We start from the raw sequence: 14702 nt of genomic DNA on the forward strand, positions 1-14702 counted from the left end.
TAGTGGTGTCAGAGGAGAAAGATGACTATCTTCACTTATAATCGTTCAGGAAAGACATGTAATTATGTGTATATATAAAGAGACAAACTGTTTATTATGGTTTGGGTGGGGTTCAACAGAGTAGTGACTTTTCTGTTAGTTTAGCTGTGTGACACCACTCCTTACCTGGTAGAGTTAAGCACACCAGACTGGCCAATAGGAGAGTGATGCACATGAATATAATCAGGAGCACAATCTAGGGAACAGAGGGCATACCACATAATTAAACTTCACTCTCTACAACAATGCACTTAACTGCAAAACTCTTTAAACACCATGATTTCTTCAAATTTTGCAAGGTGGAGAAAAGCAAAAACATTGCACGGTTTTCTCTGATAGTATCATTAACAGTAATTTATGTAAGCAAGTAGGATTTAGTTTTCCTCAGATCATCTTTGTGTGAGCTGCAGTCCACAAATCTGTGCTAGAGATCATTATATAGCATATTAAAAATCATGAACTGTCTCACCCTGAATGGAAAGCGGAGGGGCCGGTGGTAGGGCTGAAAACCCACTGGTCCCCCTTGCTGCAGGATGGCCTGATGTGCTGCATGCAGTCCTTCCCCAACAGCCGGGGCTGGGTTGTTATTGTTGTTATGAGGACCATGGGGAGGGTTGTTATTATTGTTGTTGTTTGCGGGCTGGTTGGCATCATTGTCCTCCAGCTCACCGAGAAGGTAGGAGTGGAGGTCCCTGGAGACAAAGTAGAGAAGTAGATCAGCAACAGAACAAAGAAAATACCAAAACACTGACATACCCCGATCTTTCCAACGTTTTTATTTGGAATTTTATGTGACAGACCAACACAAAGTAGTACATAATTGTAAAGTGGGAGGAAACTTGGACATGGTTTTTAATTTTTGGAAAAGCCTGGTGTGCATTTGTATTTATCCTCCCTGTGTTGACACCTAAATCGAACCCCCCTAACGTGTGTTAATGGCAAGAAATAATGTGATAACATCAAAAGCCAAGGTGACCCCTGTGTGTTTTCACCTCACATCGGCTGGCCACACAGACCATCTGCCATTGCCACACAACACAACTGAGCCGCAACGTCGGTTTATCCTCGTGCCAGTCAGCCAATACAAGGCTGTGACTACCTTGCTTGGTGAGTCAGGGGTGTAACAATGATGGGTTGAACCTCACTCGCTACTTTGGTGTTTTTTTTTACAAATACTCTTGAGACGGCCAATAGGCTTCTAGTTCACACCTTGGAAGAGTTTTGTGAAAGGGATTCATGGTTCACCCTGGAGATGATCTATTTAGGGTGATGTCCAATGTTCCAACACATATTGCACTTTCCATAGGGCTGTAGTTGTGCCAATGATGTGTAAGATGTTCAAAGCTCAGGATACTGTTTTATAACCTAAACCTGCTTTAAACTTATCCACATCTCTAACCTACGGTGTTCACATTGGCCTTTGTGATCCTGTTTGTTCACTAATGTTGTTTAACAAACCCGAGGCCTTCACACTACAGCTGTATTTATACAGTGGTTAAATTACATAATGGGGCACATTTTTAACCTTTGAAATTGATTTTATTTTGGGGTATCAGAGTAATGGGGGTGAAATGCAGATGAATGCCACACTTTTCTGATTTATATCTGTAAAACATTTTTGAAAACCGTGCATCATTTCCCCCCCCACTTCATAATTTTGCACCACTTTGTCACCTCAAAATGAAAATCCCAATAAAAGACATTGATGTTTGTGGCTGTAATGTGACAACACGTGGAAAAGGTTCAACATTCAAGGCATTGTTTAACACGTGTCATGAGCACACACAAGGTAAACATTTTAGGTATGAAAGTCGTTCAGGATTTGACTTACAGCAAATAGCCAGCACTGACTGTCCAGGCTCTAACCAGACCTTTCAGCCACTGGCGAGTGTGTCCTTGCTCTAATAGAGCAGGGAGGACCACTTGAAGTAATAACAGCTCCAATGACAGCTCACTGACAGGGGCGTCACTGAAAGAGAAGACGTAAACTGATCAGAGAATGACTTGAGAACATGTTCTCCTCCCAACTCATTTACCATAATAAGACATTTCTTTCTTATGTTAAGTTTCTGAAGCCCACAGATACATTCAAACAAATACGTCACAGCAGATAAATGTTTTTGACCAGCCGCTTGCTCACTATACTCTCAACATTTTCTCTTTTGTTCCTAATATTCCAAGAAGGGGTTGTGTCTTTTTGCCTGAGAAAGGAAGAGGTTTGTCTAACCACTCTGGATACAGAAACAGCAAGTTGCAGTGGTGTAAAATGTTGCTGTGCTTGTCGGTTACCTGTAGAGCATTACGTTGTATGGGAGGAAGGTGGGCATCAGCACTTTTATCAGTCTGATCGGCAGCCACAGCATGAGCAGCACAATCGAGCCAAAGACAACCACAGACAGGATGAATCGCCGCAGGTGTCTGTAGATGGGTAAATGAATCATCTCCTGGACTGGGTTAAAGTCAGGGTCATTAAGGTTTCTTAAAAACCAGAGCACTCCAGGTCTCAGAACCTGATGAAAAACAGATTTTTGTTAGCATCATTTTCATTTGAAGCTAATTTACCCTGAAGTAGACCAAAACAGACCAGGTTTTACCTCTCTTAGAAGGAGAATGAAAGACGCAAAGTAGAACACGTACACCATTCCCACAAGCCAGTGAAGGAACATGGTGGTGCCAGGTGCTGACTTGAAACTCATTTCTCTGTCTTTGAGTGAGGCTTCAAACATTTCCTGCAAAACACAGCAATATTAAAAAAGGAGTAAAATCAACTCAAATTTTGTTAATCAATGAATAAATTCAGGAAAACTAGATTTCCTTTCGTCTGTTCCAGAAGCTACTGCAAGACGTGACAGACCTTGCTTCTACATGCAAGTCATGTCAAAAAATATTGTAATACCACAATTGGATATCACCAACGTTTAAAGTTAGTCAAATTTATCAACAAAGTGACTTGCTTGCACAGTAAAAATGTCAAGACTTATCAGCATCTACAACAGGTTCAAAAACAAAAGATAAGAAACAACAAATTTGCTTTATTTAATCCAAATTTGGCCTCTAAAATGAACCACCAAATACCACTGAGCGTAAAACAAAATCCAAGATATCAGGAAGTAAGACTGCAATTAAACAACACTGAAAATCGGGGCATGAATTGGAGCATTAGAGTTTTACCAAAGAGCAGATGTCAAGCCACCAGCCACAGATCAACGGAAAAACTCCGATCTCCACAACAACCAGCAAGGACACCTGCAACAGTTTATTTCAGTTATTTCAGTTCATCCAGTTATATAGACAGTTTCATTCCAATCCAACCCCAGTTATACTACATGACAGCAGGGTCAATTCTCTTTATGATGCAACTGGCAAAAGGTTATCCAAAGAGGTCTAGTCGATTGTCATTCACTCAGCAGCATGCGGCGACAGTGGATGGGCCATTACATCAAGTCATTCACTTAGTAACAAAATATGTATATAACTCTAAAACCTAATATAGCGAGAAAAAAGATTTGAAATAGAAAATGTTTGCAAAACTGGTGTGCAAAATTATTTACTTAATTGACAAGGTTCAATATAAAAAACACACCAAAAACTTGTAACGTTTTCATGTGTACACACATCAGTCACACCATGCTGACAGGTTAAGTGAAAAGCATTGATTTATCTCCATGACCAATTGGAAACAGGGAAAATGTGGGCAAGTATAACTGTGACTTTAATGAGAGGTGAACAGTGCTGCTCGATCGGCTGCGTCGAAGTATTCCAACGACTGCAGCCGTGGCATAATAATTATGATCTGCACTGGTCAAGACCCACCTTACAAAGGTAGTAAAATCTGTCCTTATAATGTTTGAGTCAAAAGAACTGCAGTAGCTTAATAAAGTGGAAAAAATTCAAGCTGGTGTCAATAATAAGGTGTCATATCACATAGTCCATGCGTATGGGGCTGTGTAGTTAGGACAGGGTGCCTCCCACCAAGAATGTGAACATCAGAACAGGACCACAAAGCTGGTCTGGTAAAACAATGCAGCATGTGTGAATAGTGTGTTTGTGTGCATTAATGGCCATAGGAAGCCTATCCACCAGAATCCTTACAGGGGGAAGGCAACCGTTGGTGGGAAATTATGAAGCTTTGGGCAAACATACAAAAACATCAGTAGTGCTCCTGTCGTTATGGCTTAGTGATGTGTACTGCTTAGTCTTTTCTGTTGTATTGTAATGTATGCTGTAACCTACCAGGGCTGGAAAACTCACGGGAAAGATTTTAAATCTAAAAAGTCTTTTTCTCTATGTTTATATCAAAAAAGCTGCCTTTAGGGTCAGTCAGGCTAACTGCAGGTTTCTGTAGGTTAGATTTAAATCCTACTGTAAAAAACCTGGATATATTAAAAACTTTTTAAGAATTAAAAATCTGATTTATAAATTTAAGACCTATAAAGACCTTAGGACCATGCTTAAACCCCGTTTATTCTATGAATACAAAAAAAAAAAAAACAAACGTTGCATAATAAAACAGCATTCATTTTTTTTCTTTGTTTATAATAACAAATACAATTTTATTCAGGGTTGCTTTTCTGTAGAAACACAGAACAGGATTGAATGTTTCCATCTACAAGAATAAACAAAGCAGAAAAGCATTTAGAGACGTTACCTTGACAACAATGTAGCAGACTCCCAGGAGACGCCGAGAACGTTGGAACCTGACCAAAGCAGCAAGTCCCTAAAATATTCATTAAGGATCAAAGCTGTACACAAAACGTGCAAAACAATCAGTCTGAGGTATCTTTTTGCTGCTAATTCACAGGAACATAGGCTAAATCAAACTATCAGAACTTATTTAGAATATTACAATTAAAAAGGTACATATTTGTCAGGAGAAAGGATACATGACACAGGATGAGAGTCATGGCCAGCAGTATGTAACCCACAATCGTTGTGATGAGGCCCTCAAAGTGAGATGCTTGGACCTACAGTATAAATGATTCATCAAGAACACAAAGCGTACGTAACTGCGTTATAAAGTGCGACAGAGTAAAGGTGGAGGCTTACATATTCCTCAAAGCCGAGGCCCACAACAGAGAAGTGTCCAATGTGGTAGGGACAAAATGCTAATAAGAAAAGGTGGAGAAAAGTTGGAAATCAAAAAAAGAAGAAGTGACATGATTATGGGTTCAGTGTATAATGATGCTTGTAATACATCTTTGTCTCAGTCTACTCACCAAAGACCAGAATGAACAGTGTGTTCAGAGACACCACCCAAAACACATGCTCCTATTAGACAATGACAGCAAAGGTTAGTAATACTTAAGGCCCAACAAGGCTTTACCACTTGACATTACTAAGATAAGAAACAGAGCACATGTATTATAACTGCAGTATATACATAGACTTACCAGAAATACAAGTGAACCATCCAGACCGAGCATCTAAATGGAAATAAAAATGTATTGAATTATACGCCTAACTATAACATATCACCTTTAAACAGTTAGAAGACAATGTAGTATAGGTTGGTTTTTTAGACATAATAAAAGAATCACAGATTTTATGCAGAGTTACCCTTTCCCATGTGAGTTCCTCAGCTGCTCTGTCCCACTCCAAGGCATTCCAATTCATGTCGTCTACAACAAAATCATTTCAAATCTAGTAAAGATTACAATTTTTTCACTAAGCAGCAAGTAGAAAAACATCTGCAAGGAAATTAAAGCATCACGGTAAAAAGAAATGTGAATTTTACTTTACTGCCTGTGAGATTCGTCCTCCGAATTAACAAATATAAAAAAAAAATATTTTGTGTTTGTTCAAATACCTTGGATTACTCCTATAGATGTGAAAAATCAAATAATGTATTATTTGAAAATATGTCAACTCTGAGATGTGCTTTTTGTAGACATAACCAACATCTAAAGCAATGTGAAATAACAGTTTCTATCTATTCATGGTGAAAGATAGAAATGTGGACACCCCACTTAATCTTTAACAAACACAGCCGCTAGGAAAACATATCAATATTCTGTATTTGTAGAAGCAATATTTGTTCTTGAGTATGTCAATATAAATATAGTTCTGACTGGAAAATCTACTGCTTCATGGGATAACTTGCTGTTTCACAGAAGAATAAAATTTTGATTTCCAGTTAAAATCCAAAGGATGCACAGTGAGACTTTGACATCTTACAGGCAAAAACATTTTTTAACATGCTGGCATCTATCAAAGATTTATTTTTTTGAATGTAATTTATCAAAATCAACAACTTGGTATTAAGTAAAGATTACAAGTGGTCTGGTTATAAGGTCAATATTATACCAAACTTGTTTTTAAGTATTATTATATAATAAATGATATGGAAACCTTGTGCTCCATTATTGGCATCTGCATCTTCAGCAGGTGCACCCTCCTCTTCCAACTCAGGTTCATCAGCCTGGTCTTGGGGGGCATCGGGGGGCTCCGGCTCAGCCTCATTCTGAGCTGGAGGATCAGCAGGAGCCGGCTGGGCTGCAGGGGCCTCATCAGCTGCTCCCTGACCTGGAGCTTGACCCTGAGGGTGAAATAAAGTATTGGAGCATAAATACTCATTTATGTTGGATTTTGGCCAGAATGATTAGCTCATATTTGTCTTTGGAGAAAATATGAATTATACCCTTAAAATGTATACTTTGTATGTAATCAACAAACGTGCTATATTTACACTAGTCTATAGGTTTCTAGCATCCACTTATTTTAAACATCGAGTTGTGTACCTCATTGGCTTGACCAGCAAGATTATGGGGTGGTGGCTGGTGCTGTTCCAACCACTGGGGGGCGCCACCGTGGACAATCTGCTCTCTGAGCCACACCAGACTGATGAATGCACACAGAGTGCAGGTGACAACAAAACACCCCTGCAGACAGTCTGCGAGGAGGTTGTCTCTGCAACAACACAACAGAAATGGATTGAAACAAACAACAGCTGCTGAAATGTAATAATAGTAAAAGTTTTAACAGGGAATCAACTAAAGGGACATTTTTTCTGCTTACGTTGAGAGCATGTCCAACGGCAGTGTCAGAAGAGAGCTCACAGAGCCTGTAAAAAGACACTTGTAGATGCGACCTTTAAACAAAGAGACCAGAATATTAAACAAGTTTTTTTAAACTTAAGATAAATAAATTAATTATATGTTTAAACAATCTTAAAATTATAAAATGTGACCACTGGAGTGTGAAGTAAATAACATTTATTATCTCTTATTATTATGGCTAGATGCTTGGATCAGAGTATCTCCATAAATGCAGCTAAATGCAGGTGTTTTCAGTCTGCGTTGGTCAGTTTCTATCAAAAGTGCTCCAGGGAAGGAACAGTGATAAATCAGTGACAGAGACATGCTTATGGGAGCGAAGGCCACCCTGTACGGTCTGATCTAAAAGAATGGTTACTGTAGCTCGATTTGCTGAAGAAGTTAATGCTGATTCTGATAGGAAGGCCTAAGAACAAATGCTCCATTATAGTTGCATTGTGGAAGTAATGTACATGGTTGCATAACCACAGACCAGGAATCAGGAATGAAATGGAACTCAATTATAGATGAGACATCCTTTAGCAGAATAATGTGCCCTGCCACAAAACAGGACTGATTCGGGGGGAATTTGACCTCCAAATTCCCTGGTTCTCAATCCTGTTGGGCATATATGAGATGTGCTGGATAAAAAAGTCGGATCCACTGCGTTGGAGGCCCCACCTCCAATTGCGCAGGACTTAGGGGCCTTTTCCACTAAACCAGTTCTAGTGCTTAACAGGTGCTAGAGTTCACTAAGAACCAGTTTTTTGTGTATCCACCAAGACAAACTCTGCCTCTAGCTGCAAAAAAAACCATAGCTATCTCAGACCTGTTCACTGCTGGGCCAGGGCGAAGGAACCGCTCGTCAGGAGCTAGAGGACTCATGGGGGACAGCAGCCAATCAAAACCTTGTAAGCGCCGTGTTAAAACAAAGTTCAGTTTCATTTTTGATCAGTAAAATTTCAAAGACAAAAACAGTAAAATCATTGTGCTTCAAAAGTAATAAAACCTCAGATTAGCATCAGAAGCTGACTTTCTCTTATCTTCCTGGAGTTTATTTGGAAGTGAAACTTCATGGGGTTTAAGTAGGTCAACGCGCCTCTTACAGCAGGGCTCACAGTTGATCATTTCTACTGAATCAATAAATGTTACTTCTGACTCAGTTCCTTAGCCCTGTCCTGTTGGTCTTTTAATCTTACCATGTGGTGTTAATAAATCTTGCTCTAAAAGCTGTGTTTCAGCACGGGTTTCCAGCTGCTGGTGTGGAAGAGAGATCAAATTCACAACCACAGCTGGTCCTTTAAAATGGCATTAGCAAATTAAGATGGGGAAAAATGTTTTATTCATGTGGCTAAATTGTCTTTATGCACTAAAATTCTTTACAAAAACACAGAATAAAACAGAAGGGGAGGATCAAACAATAAATGAATGAGACGTTTACAATGATGTAATAACGCGGCTACGACTTGGCTGTCAGGCAGTAGGAAAGCAAACTGGTTATTTTACAAAACCAGTGGTTAAGGACTGGAATCTCGTTGGTTGAAAAGTCTATTAAAGAATCTGCTACTGAGATCTGGATGGTAGGTATCTTCGCACACATTCAGGGATCTAGTGGAGTCCATCCCTTGATGGATCAGGGCTGTTGGGCCAGGAAAAGAGTACTCACACATTAACATGGTCATTATGTTATGCCTCATTTTGAATGTTGAATGTCTTCTGACATGGTTATATAAGGTGTGAGAAGCTACAAGCTGTCTCAGTTTGAATAACTTCTCAGCAGGAACAGATTAATCACTGTGATACTTTTCCAACGGGAGCTTCACACAGTAGGTGTGGTACACTGGTTGTAAGGTAATCCCTGTTTTGGGACAACTCCTGTGTGTGTCTCTGCTGGTTGTCTGTGTTCCAGGTAAAGTGGGTGTAGCTTGAAACACCTTGACACAATATTCCTAGTATACTAAAACTTCAGCCACTCCTTCTCCTTCCCCTCCACAGCCCTTGGATTTTGGTTTGGTCTGATTTAGCTCGGCCTGCTTTGTTCATTTCAGTTTTTACATTCCACAAACATTCCCCACTCTCATAAAAATGCACACCCCACTCATACTCTCACTCCCTATACTTTAATTAATGTGTTCAGTTATTTGGGCTAAAATCTGAGTTACTTTAAGAAAAAAAACAATTAGCTGCTAAAATTATTAGTTTTTCTTTATGGTCAATTTTTAACAAGACAGGTTGTGACTGAATAAAACTTACATGCAGTGAGGGGAACCACCCCGAGCCATGCAAAGGCAACCAGCGTGTAATGGAACCAGTAGCGGATGGCTGTGCCCACACTGGTCAGCAGGCCAGCACAGATGTCCTGAATGGGCAGACGTGAGGGCATATCTGGAGAGTAGACTGAAGAGGACATAAAAAAAAAAATGATAGACTCGTTGACAGGAGTAAAAATATGGCTGTAAGAAACAACAACTGATACATTCTCTGCCATGTGGGATGCTATCTTCAGGACAAAACTGGTAAACATATGGAGGACTAACATTTTAGTGGATGGACTTACTTGGTGTGAAAGCAAATCGGTGCTTGCATAATTCACAGTACTCCTTCCTGCTGTGTTTCAGCCATTGGACCAAACTGTAGGCATTTGGAGAAAATTTGGAGTTGGTTTATTTAGCATAATCGTCTTTTGATAAAAGCGGTTCAGATCAGGTTTAAAGGTCAATTGAAGACACCTGCTCCATTACAGAAGAATATGAAATGACAAAATAACAATCATTTTATAAGAAAAACTTTCATCACTTACTGCGAGTTGATATAATAAAAGATGCAAGAGACATCTATACTGCTTGCCAGAAAGCTCACAATCACACATCTATACTGTTAAACTCAATCCAGCTAAGTACCAAATTACTGAAGATGGCTTTCACTTATTTCTGAACTGCTTCTAAGGTGCACATATTTAATAAAAAAAACACAAGTTTAAAAATGGCCCATTGCCTTTTTACATACCGTATTTTCCGCACTATAAGGCGCACTTAAAAACCATCAATTTTCTCAAAAAATGACAGTGCGCCTTGTAATCCGGAGCGCCTTATATATGGATCAATTGGTTAATTGGTTGATCCATACTGGTTGTACACGGCGCTCTGTCAAAATGTTTCAGTACGACTGGTAAACTACAAAGCCGCACCGCTTGCAGCATTACGGCTACCGTAGTCAGGGGCGTCGCCGAAATAATAGCGGTAAACACCTGTACTGTGCTTACTCCTAGTCCAACACCACTTGTGTGTGTATAACGACCCCAAAATTGCACCTTTCAAGAGACACGCTTACGATGCTGAGTTCAAACTCAAGGCTGTCAGCTACGCAGTCGAACATGGGAATAGAGCAGCAGCGAAATAATTCAACAGTCAACGCTACTATATTGTGAATGTACTAACGTTTGATTTAGTGCATCAAACTGTTTCTTTTACGTGTTTACTGAATCAGGGAAAAGTTCCCTTTCACGTTTTAACTAACGTTTGATTTCAACTTCAACTTCATAGACTCCAATGCATTCCTAACGTGCGGTTGGCTCTATTCAATAGATTTCTATGTAGAGGAGACCTTACCATGAGAGTGAATGGAGTTATCAAAACGCTGGTTTGTAGTGTATTAATAAAGTTTGACTGACTGACTTATCTGACTGTTTTGTTGACATTCTCTTTAGCACAGCTCCATCTAGTGGATGCATAACGCAACCCCAGTCAAACGTTTGACTACAGTAGCTTCTATTCTATGCGCCTTATAATCCGGTGCACCTTATAGTGCGGAAAATACGGTAATCTTTTCTTAATCTAGGAATCCAAAGTCAGCTGCTACATTTGCTTATACAACATCACACAATTTCCATAACTCAGCATGAACTTAAACAGAACACCATTTATTTCTGTGCACCAGTTATCGAAGGCATTAAAAGATTAAATATTTAAACGATGACAGAAAGTTATCTAGAAGACCTGAGTTCTATGAATGTTTTCAATGTCACTTGTAAAAATTTAGCAGGAGTGGAAAAATGATAAAATAATAAACATCAAAGCAGGGGTTAAGTAAGTTTGACACGCGTACCATTCCTGGTGGATAAATTTGATGCTGCCGGTGCATACGCATGGATGGTACAGGGGTTTGTCTGGGGTACCCTCCGAGCGACACACACGGCAAATATCCGCTGAAAACAAACAGATAACATGAGACCGATTGTATTGCATATTACCAAAACATAGAGGTGCATATTTTATACAAAAGTCCATAAAAGATCTTTAAACAAAATAAAATAATTACAAGACTTCAACGTAAAATGATACTTAACTTGTAAATAAAGATTCTCCTTAAAATGCAGATAGTGTTAAGGTTAAATTATTGATTTGGTGATTTGTTCAGATGTATCATTACATAAAGCTTACACTGAATTCAGAGAGATGAAGGGTAGGTCATCTCTGCTACTATAGTTACTATAAAAAGGCTGAGATATCGTAAGGCAAGTCAAATCTTCACCTAAATTGTACCTTTGTATGTATAACCAGGCATGGACCGGTTAACGGTTATCGGGATATACCAGGATTTAAAATCCTACAGCTGAAATTTTTCATCATACCGTTCCTATGGCTTAAAGTTCTACCAATCAGATGCCAGAATTACCTAATTTTATCTGGCTAAAAAAGGGCTATGCTGTGAAAACTAAAGAAGCAAAATGCGACGCATGTATTAAGGACATTCTTTTAGTTGTTTACGGGGCTACCCTTGCAGATAGCCCAACCTGCAACAGAATCAGCCCATAACAACCAGCTATACCTGTTTACCTCTATAATGATAAGCAAAGCAAAAAAATTGTATAAAATAAAATAAACTAATATGTGCAATAAGCACTTAAAACTACTATTAAATCTAGTTGCTATATATACAAACTTCTGGAAGGCTAAAACTGCTAAAATAAAAAATACAAAAATAAAGAAATGACATGATTTCACAACAAATGCAGCAAAAAATAAAACAATTACAAGAATATACACTATGGTATAAGGTGACGCTGGAATTTTTTTTTTTTATTGTAATTGTCCATGTGTCATATCAATAGTTAATTAATTCGTCATTTAATTTTCCGAACATTTAATTTTTGTTTTCTTTTGCTCCTCCAAATATTTATTAATTATCCCCCCCCCCCTTTTTATACAACTTTCTTCTTTTTGTATCGCGCTTTTTAAAAATAATTTTCTTCTAAAGTACTCTCCCATTTTCTCGTTGTTTTTTCACGGATTTAAATTAAAGCAATTAGAAAACTTCCATGTAAATACTTTGATACCGCTGTTGCTATACTTTGAGACCATCATACGAAACCACGCTACCTTACAGCAGAAGAAAACCACGTCATGGAACAGTAACTACAATCTCCTCAGTAGGATCCAAGCAATTATATCATAATTTAATGCCAGAAACTGAGCTTGCACTGCAGATCTACGCGAAGTGGACGTAACCACTGTACAACGTACAAAGTGATGACATCATCAGTCATTTCTGGTCCTTTCCACGTTCTCAACGTCATATACATTATAACAAAATCCACCATCAAGCGAAGCTCTATTGCATAAAAAGCATCATTTTAAACATGTTCCATGCCTTCCTGAATCTACCTCACACTTCAAAGACAGCCGTTGCTAATCAACTGCCATTAGCCGAGCTGCTCGGGAACAGCAGGCTTGCTTCTGAAGGGTGAATTTCTGAAGCCGACTCTAGTTAAACACCGACGAGAAAGAACAACACACGTACCTTCTTCGGCAGTGTCCATGTTATTGACTAAACACCGGTCACTTTCTTTAATAGGGGAGCCTCGTACCGTGAACCCATTAACGACACAGGCAAAATCGCCGAGCTAGCTGTGCTAAGCTAGCGACACGACTGTATCCTAAGGATCGGATGCATCGGCAGTCGTGAAATGGTTTCCCCGTTGAAAACACCGAAGTGTTTCTTTCTGTGTGTCCTTTCACCTCGAACTCCTATTCTATGTTGTGGAAAATGTTTCTATTCTACGGTAGACATTTAATGTAGACCGGAACTCTGGAAGATTGTGCTGCTAAAACGAGAGCTTGGTTCTGGGCGATAAACGGCTAATTGCTCAACAGAAAAGCGCATGCGCAAACATTGTCATGTGCCGTTTGCGACCGAGCCAGTTTCGTGTGATGGCTCGTTTAGCTGAACGACAGAATCTGTTTACTGTGGAGGGATTCAAACAGCTGAGATTAAAAATACAGATAAGCAAATGTCTTGTTAAAGTTATGCAAGTGTGCAAATAAAAGCAGATAAAAAGGGCAGATTGGTACAGTCTGTGCGGAGAGGGGTTGAATGTAATGGCATTTTAATTAATTAAGATGTGCAATTTAGTATCATATCTCTGAGAAGGTACCTGTGATCTAAATATGCGTGTTTGCAGATATACTAATAAAAACATGCCAGAAACCGCCTAAATTCTAACCACTAGACAAAATAAGTGAGGAGGTGTTTGTTAGCCGAAGGAGGCGGATCTTGTTGGTGAGCTGAGTCAAATGGCTGGGAAACATGACCATTTTACCTTACCATAGCGGATTGATTGTTACCGCATAAAATGTTACACAACAGCAATCATCCACAAAGCTAGGTTGATATTTTACTGTTTAAACCAGATTACTTATTTCTTGGTTTTGTTAAAATGAGCATGCCTCCGTTCGGGCAATTTCTGTTGTTAAAATGTTTTGGATGACGCTTCTAGAAAGATGCCCAGTCGGGTAACAGCCCCACCTACTGGAGGATACGTACACACGTTTTATAAAGCTAAAACTTGCGCGTCTTCTGTTCGCAGCAAATGAAGGTAAACTTCTAACCATCCCTTTGTGTTTCCTAGTTCAGTAAACTGAGATGGGAGAATTTTAATGAGAATTTTTTTGGTAGAATTTTCAAGTATCAGTTTTTAACCTTTTGGTTTTATTTGTATATATTTTTCATTTTGCATTACATGAAACCGTATTGCTTCCTTCTTTTAACAGTTTCTTCCAACCACATATAAAGATGGAAATATTTCATAAGTTACCAAGTGAAATCAGCAATGTGCGGGTATAAATTAGGGCAATTTAAATGTCATATCATACTTTTTTAACGAGGAGGGTTAATATTTATCTCATTTATTCATTATTCTGAGAGATACACGAAGTTGTTCAACACTTAGCTTTTAACTGAAAAGGCACCGCTGGGATTCGAACCCAGCATCTCGCTTCCTCCCGAGCCTCTCTTTAATTTAATTGCCAATTAATAATTTGTCATGGTAGTACTTAAAAATACTGACATTAACGGTGTGAGATTATGCATCTTGTAATAAAATATTTGTTTATTTGAGGGCTTTTTACACGTGTTGAATCCAGTGTAGTGGCATGCACTCTTAAGCAACTGGCTTGCAAAACATGCAATATTAATGGCTCTGAAACTGTTCTGATCAAAAAACTGTCTATCTGCATGGTGGAGGAGTTGCCAGCACTGCTGCCTTATAGTAAATAGGCACTGCGTGCAAATCTAGTCAAGGGATGTTTCTGTGTGTTTGCAAGTTCTCACTGTGCATTTGTAACTGTTAGGTTA

At 39.0% G+C, this 14702-nt stretch overlaps 2 protein-coding genes across 3 annotated transcripts in view; one reads left to right on the forward strand and one right to left on the reverse strand.

Annotated features, from left to right (window-relative positions):
* LOC124857864 (E3 ubiquitin-protein ligase MARCHF6-like) overlaps positions 1-13225 on the reverse strand; it is a 17218-nt gene extending 3993 nt beyond the window's left edge. Inside the window, exons 1-19 of the mRNA XM_047349411.1 lie at positions 12870-13225; positions 11175-11274; positions 9628-9701; positions 9324-9467; positions 7054-7126; positions 6777-6945; positions 6388-6574; positions 5596-5657; positions 5430-5462; positions 5256-5307; positions 5086-5144; positions 4923-5003; positions 4688-4756; positions 3211-3285; positions 2634-2768; positions 2329-2549; positions 1871-2008; positions 509-731; positions 166-235 (exon numbers count right to left, since the gene is read on the reverse strand). Of these exons, the coding sequence (XP_047205367.1) occupies positions 166-235; positions 509-731; positions 1871-2008; positions 2329-2549; positions 2634-2768; positions 3211-3285; positions 4688-4756; positions 4923-5003; positions 5086-5144; positions 5256-5307; positions 5430-5462; positions 5596-5657; positions 6388-6574; positions 6777-6945; positions 7054-7126; positions 9324-9467; positions 9628-9701; positions 11175-11274; positions 12870-12888 (1984 nt within the window). The 5' untranslated portion in view covers positions 12889-13225. The remainder of the gene's footprint in view (positions 1-165; positions 236-508; positions 732-1870; positions 2009-2328; positions 2550-2633; positions 2769-3210; positions 3286-4687; positions 4757-4922; positions 5004-5085; positions 5145-5255; positions 5308-5429; positions 5463-5595; positions 5658-6387; positions 6575-6776; positions 6946-7053; positions 7127-9323; positions 9468-9627; positions 9702-11174; positions 11275-12869) is intronic.
* cmbl (carboxymethylenebutenolidase homolog (Pseudomonas)) overlaps positions 1-14702 on the forward strand; it is a 47164-nt gene that overhangs the window by 26460 nt on the left and 6002 nt on the right. The window lies entirely within an intron of this gene.

Source organism: Girardinichthys multiradiatus, chromosome 21, assembly GCF_021462225.1.
Source record: "Girardinichthys multiradiatus isolate DD_20200921_A chromosome 21, DD_fGirMul_XY1, whole genome shotgun sequence".
Taxonomy (NCBI): Eukaryota; Metazoa; Chordata; class Actinopteri; order Cyprinodontiformes; family Goodeidae; genus Girardinichthys; species Girardinichthys multiradiatus.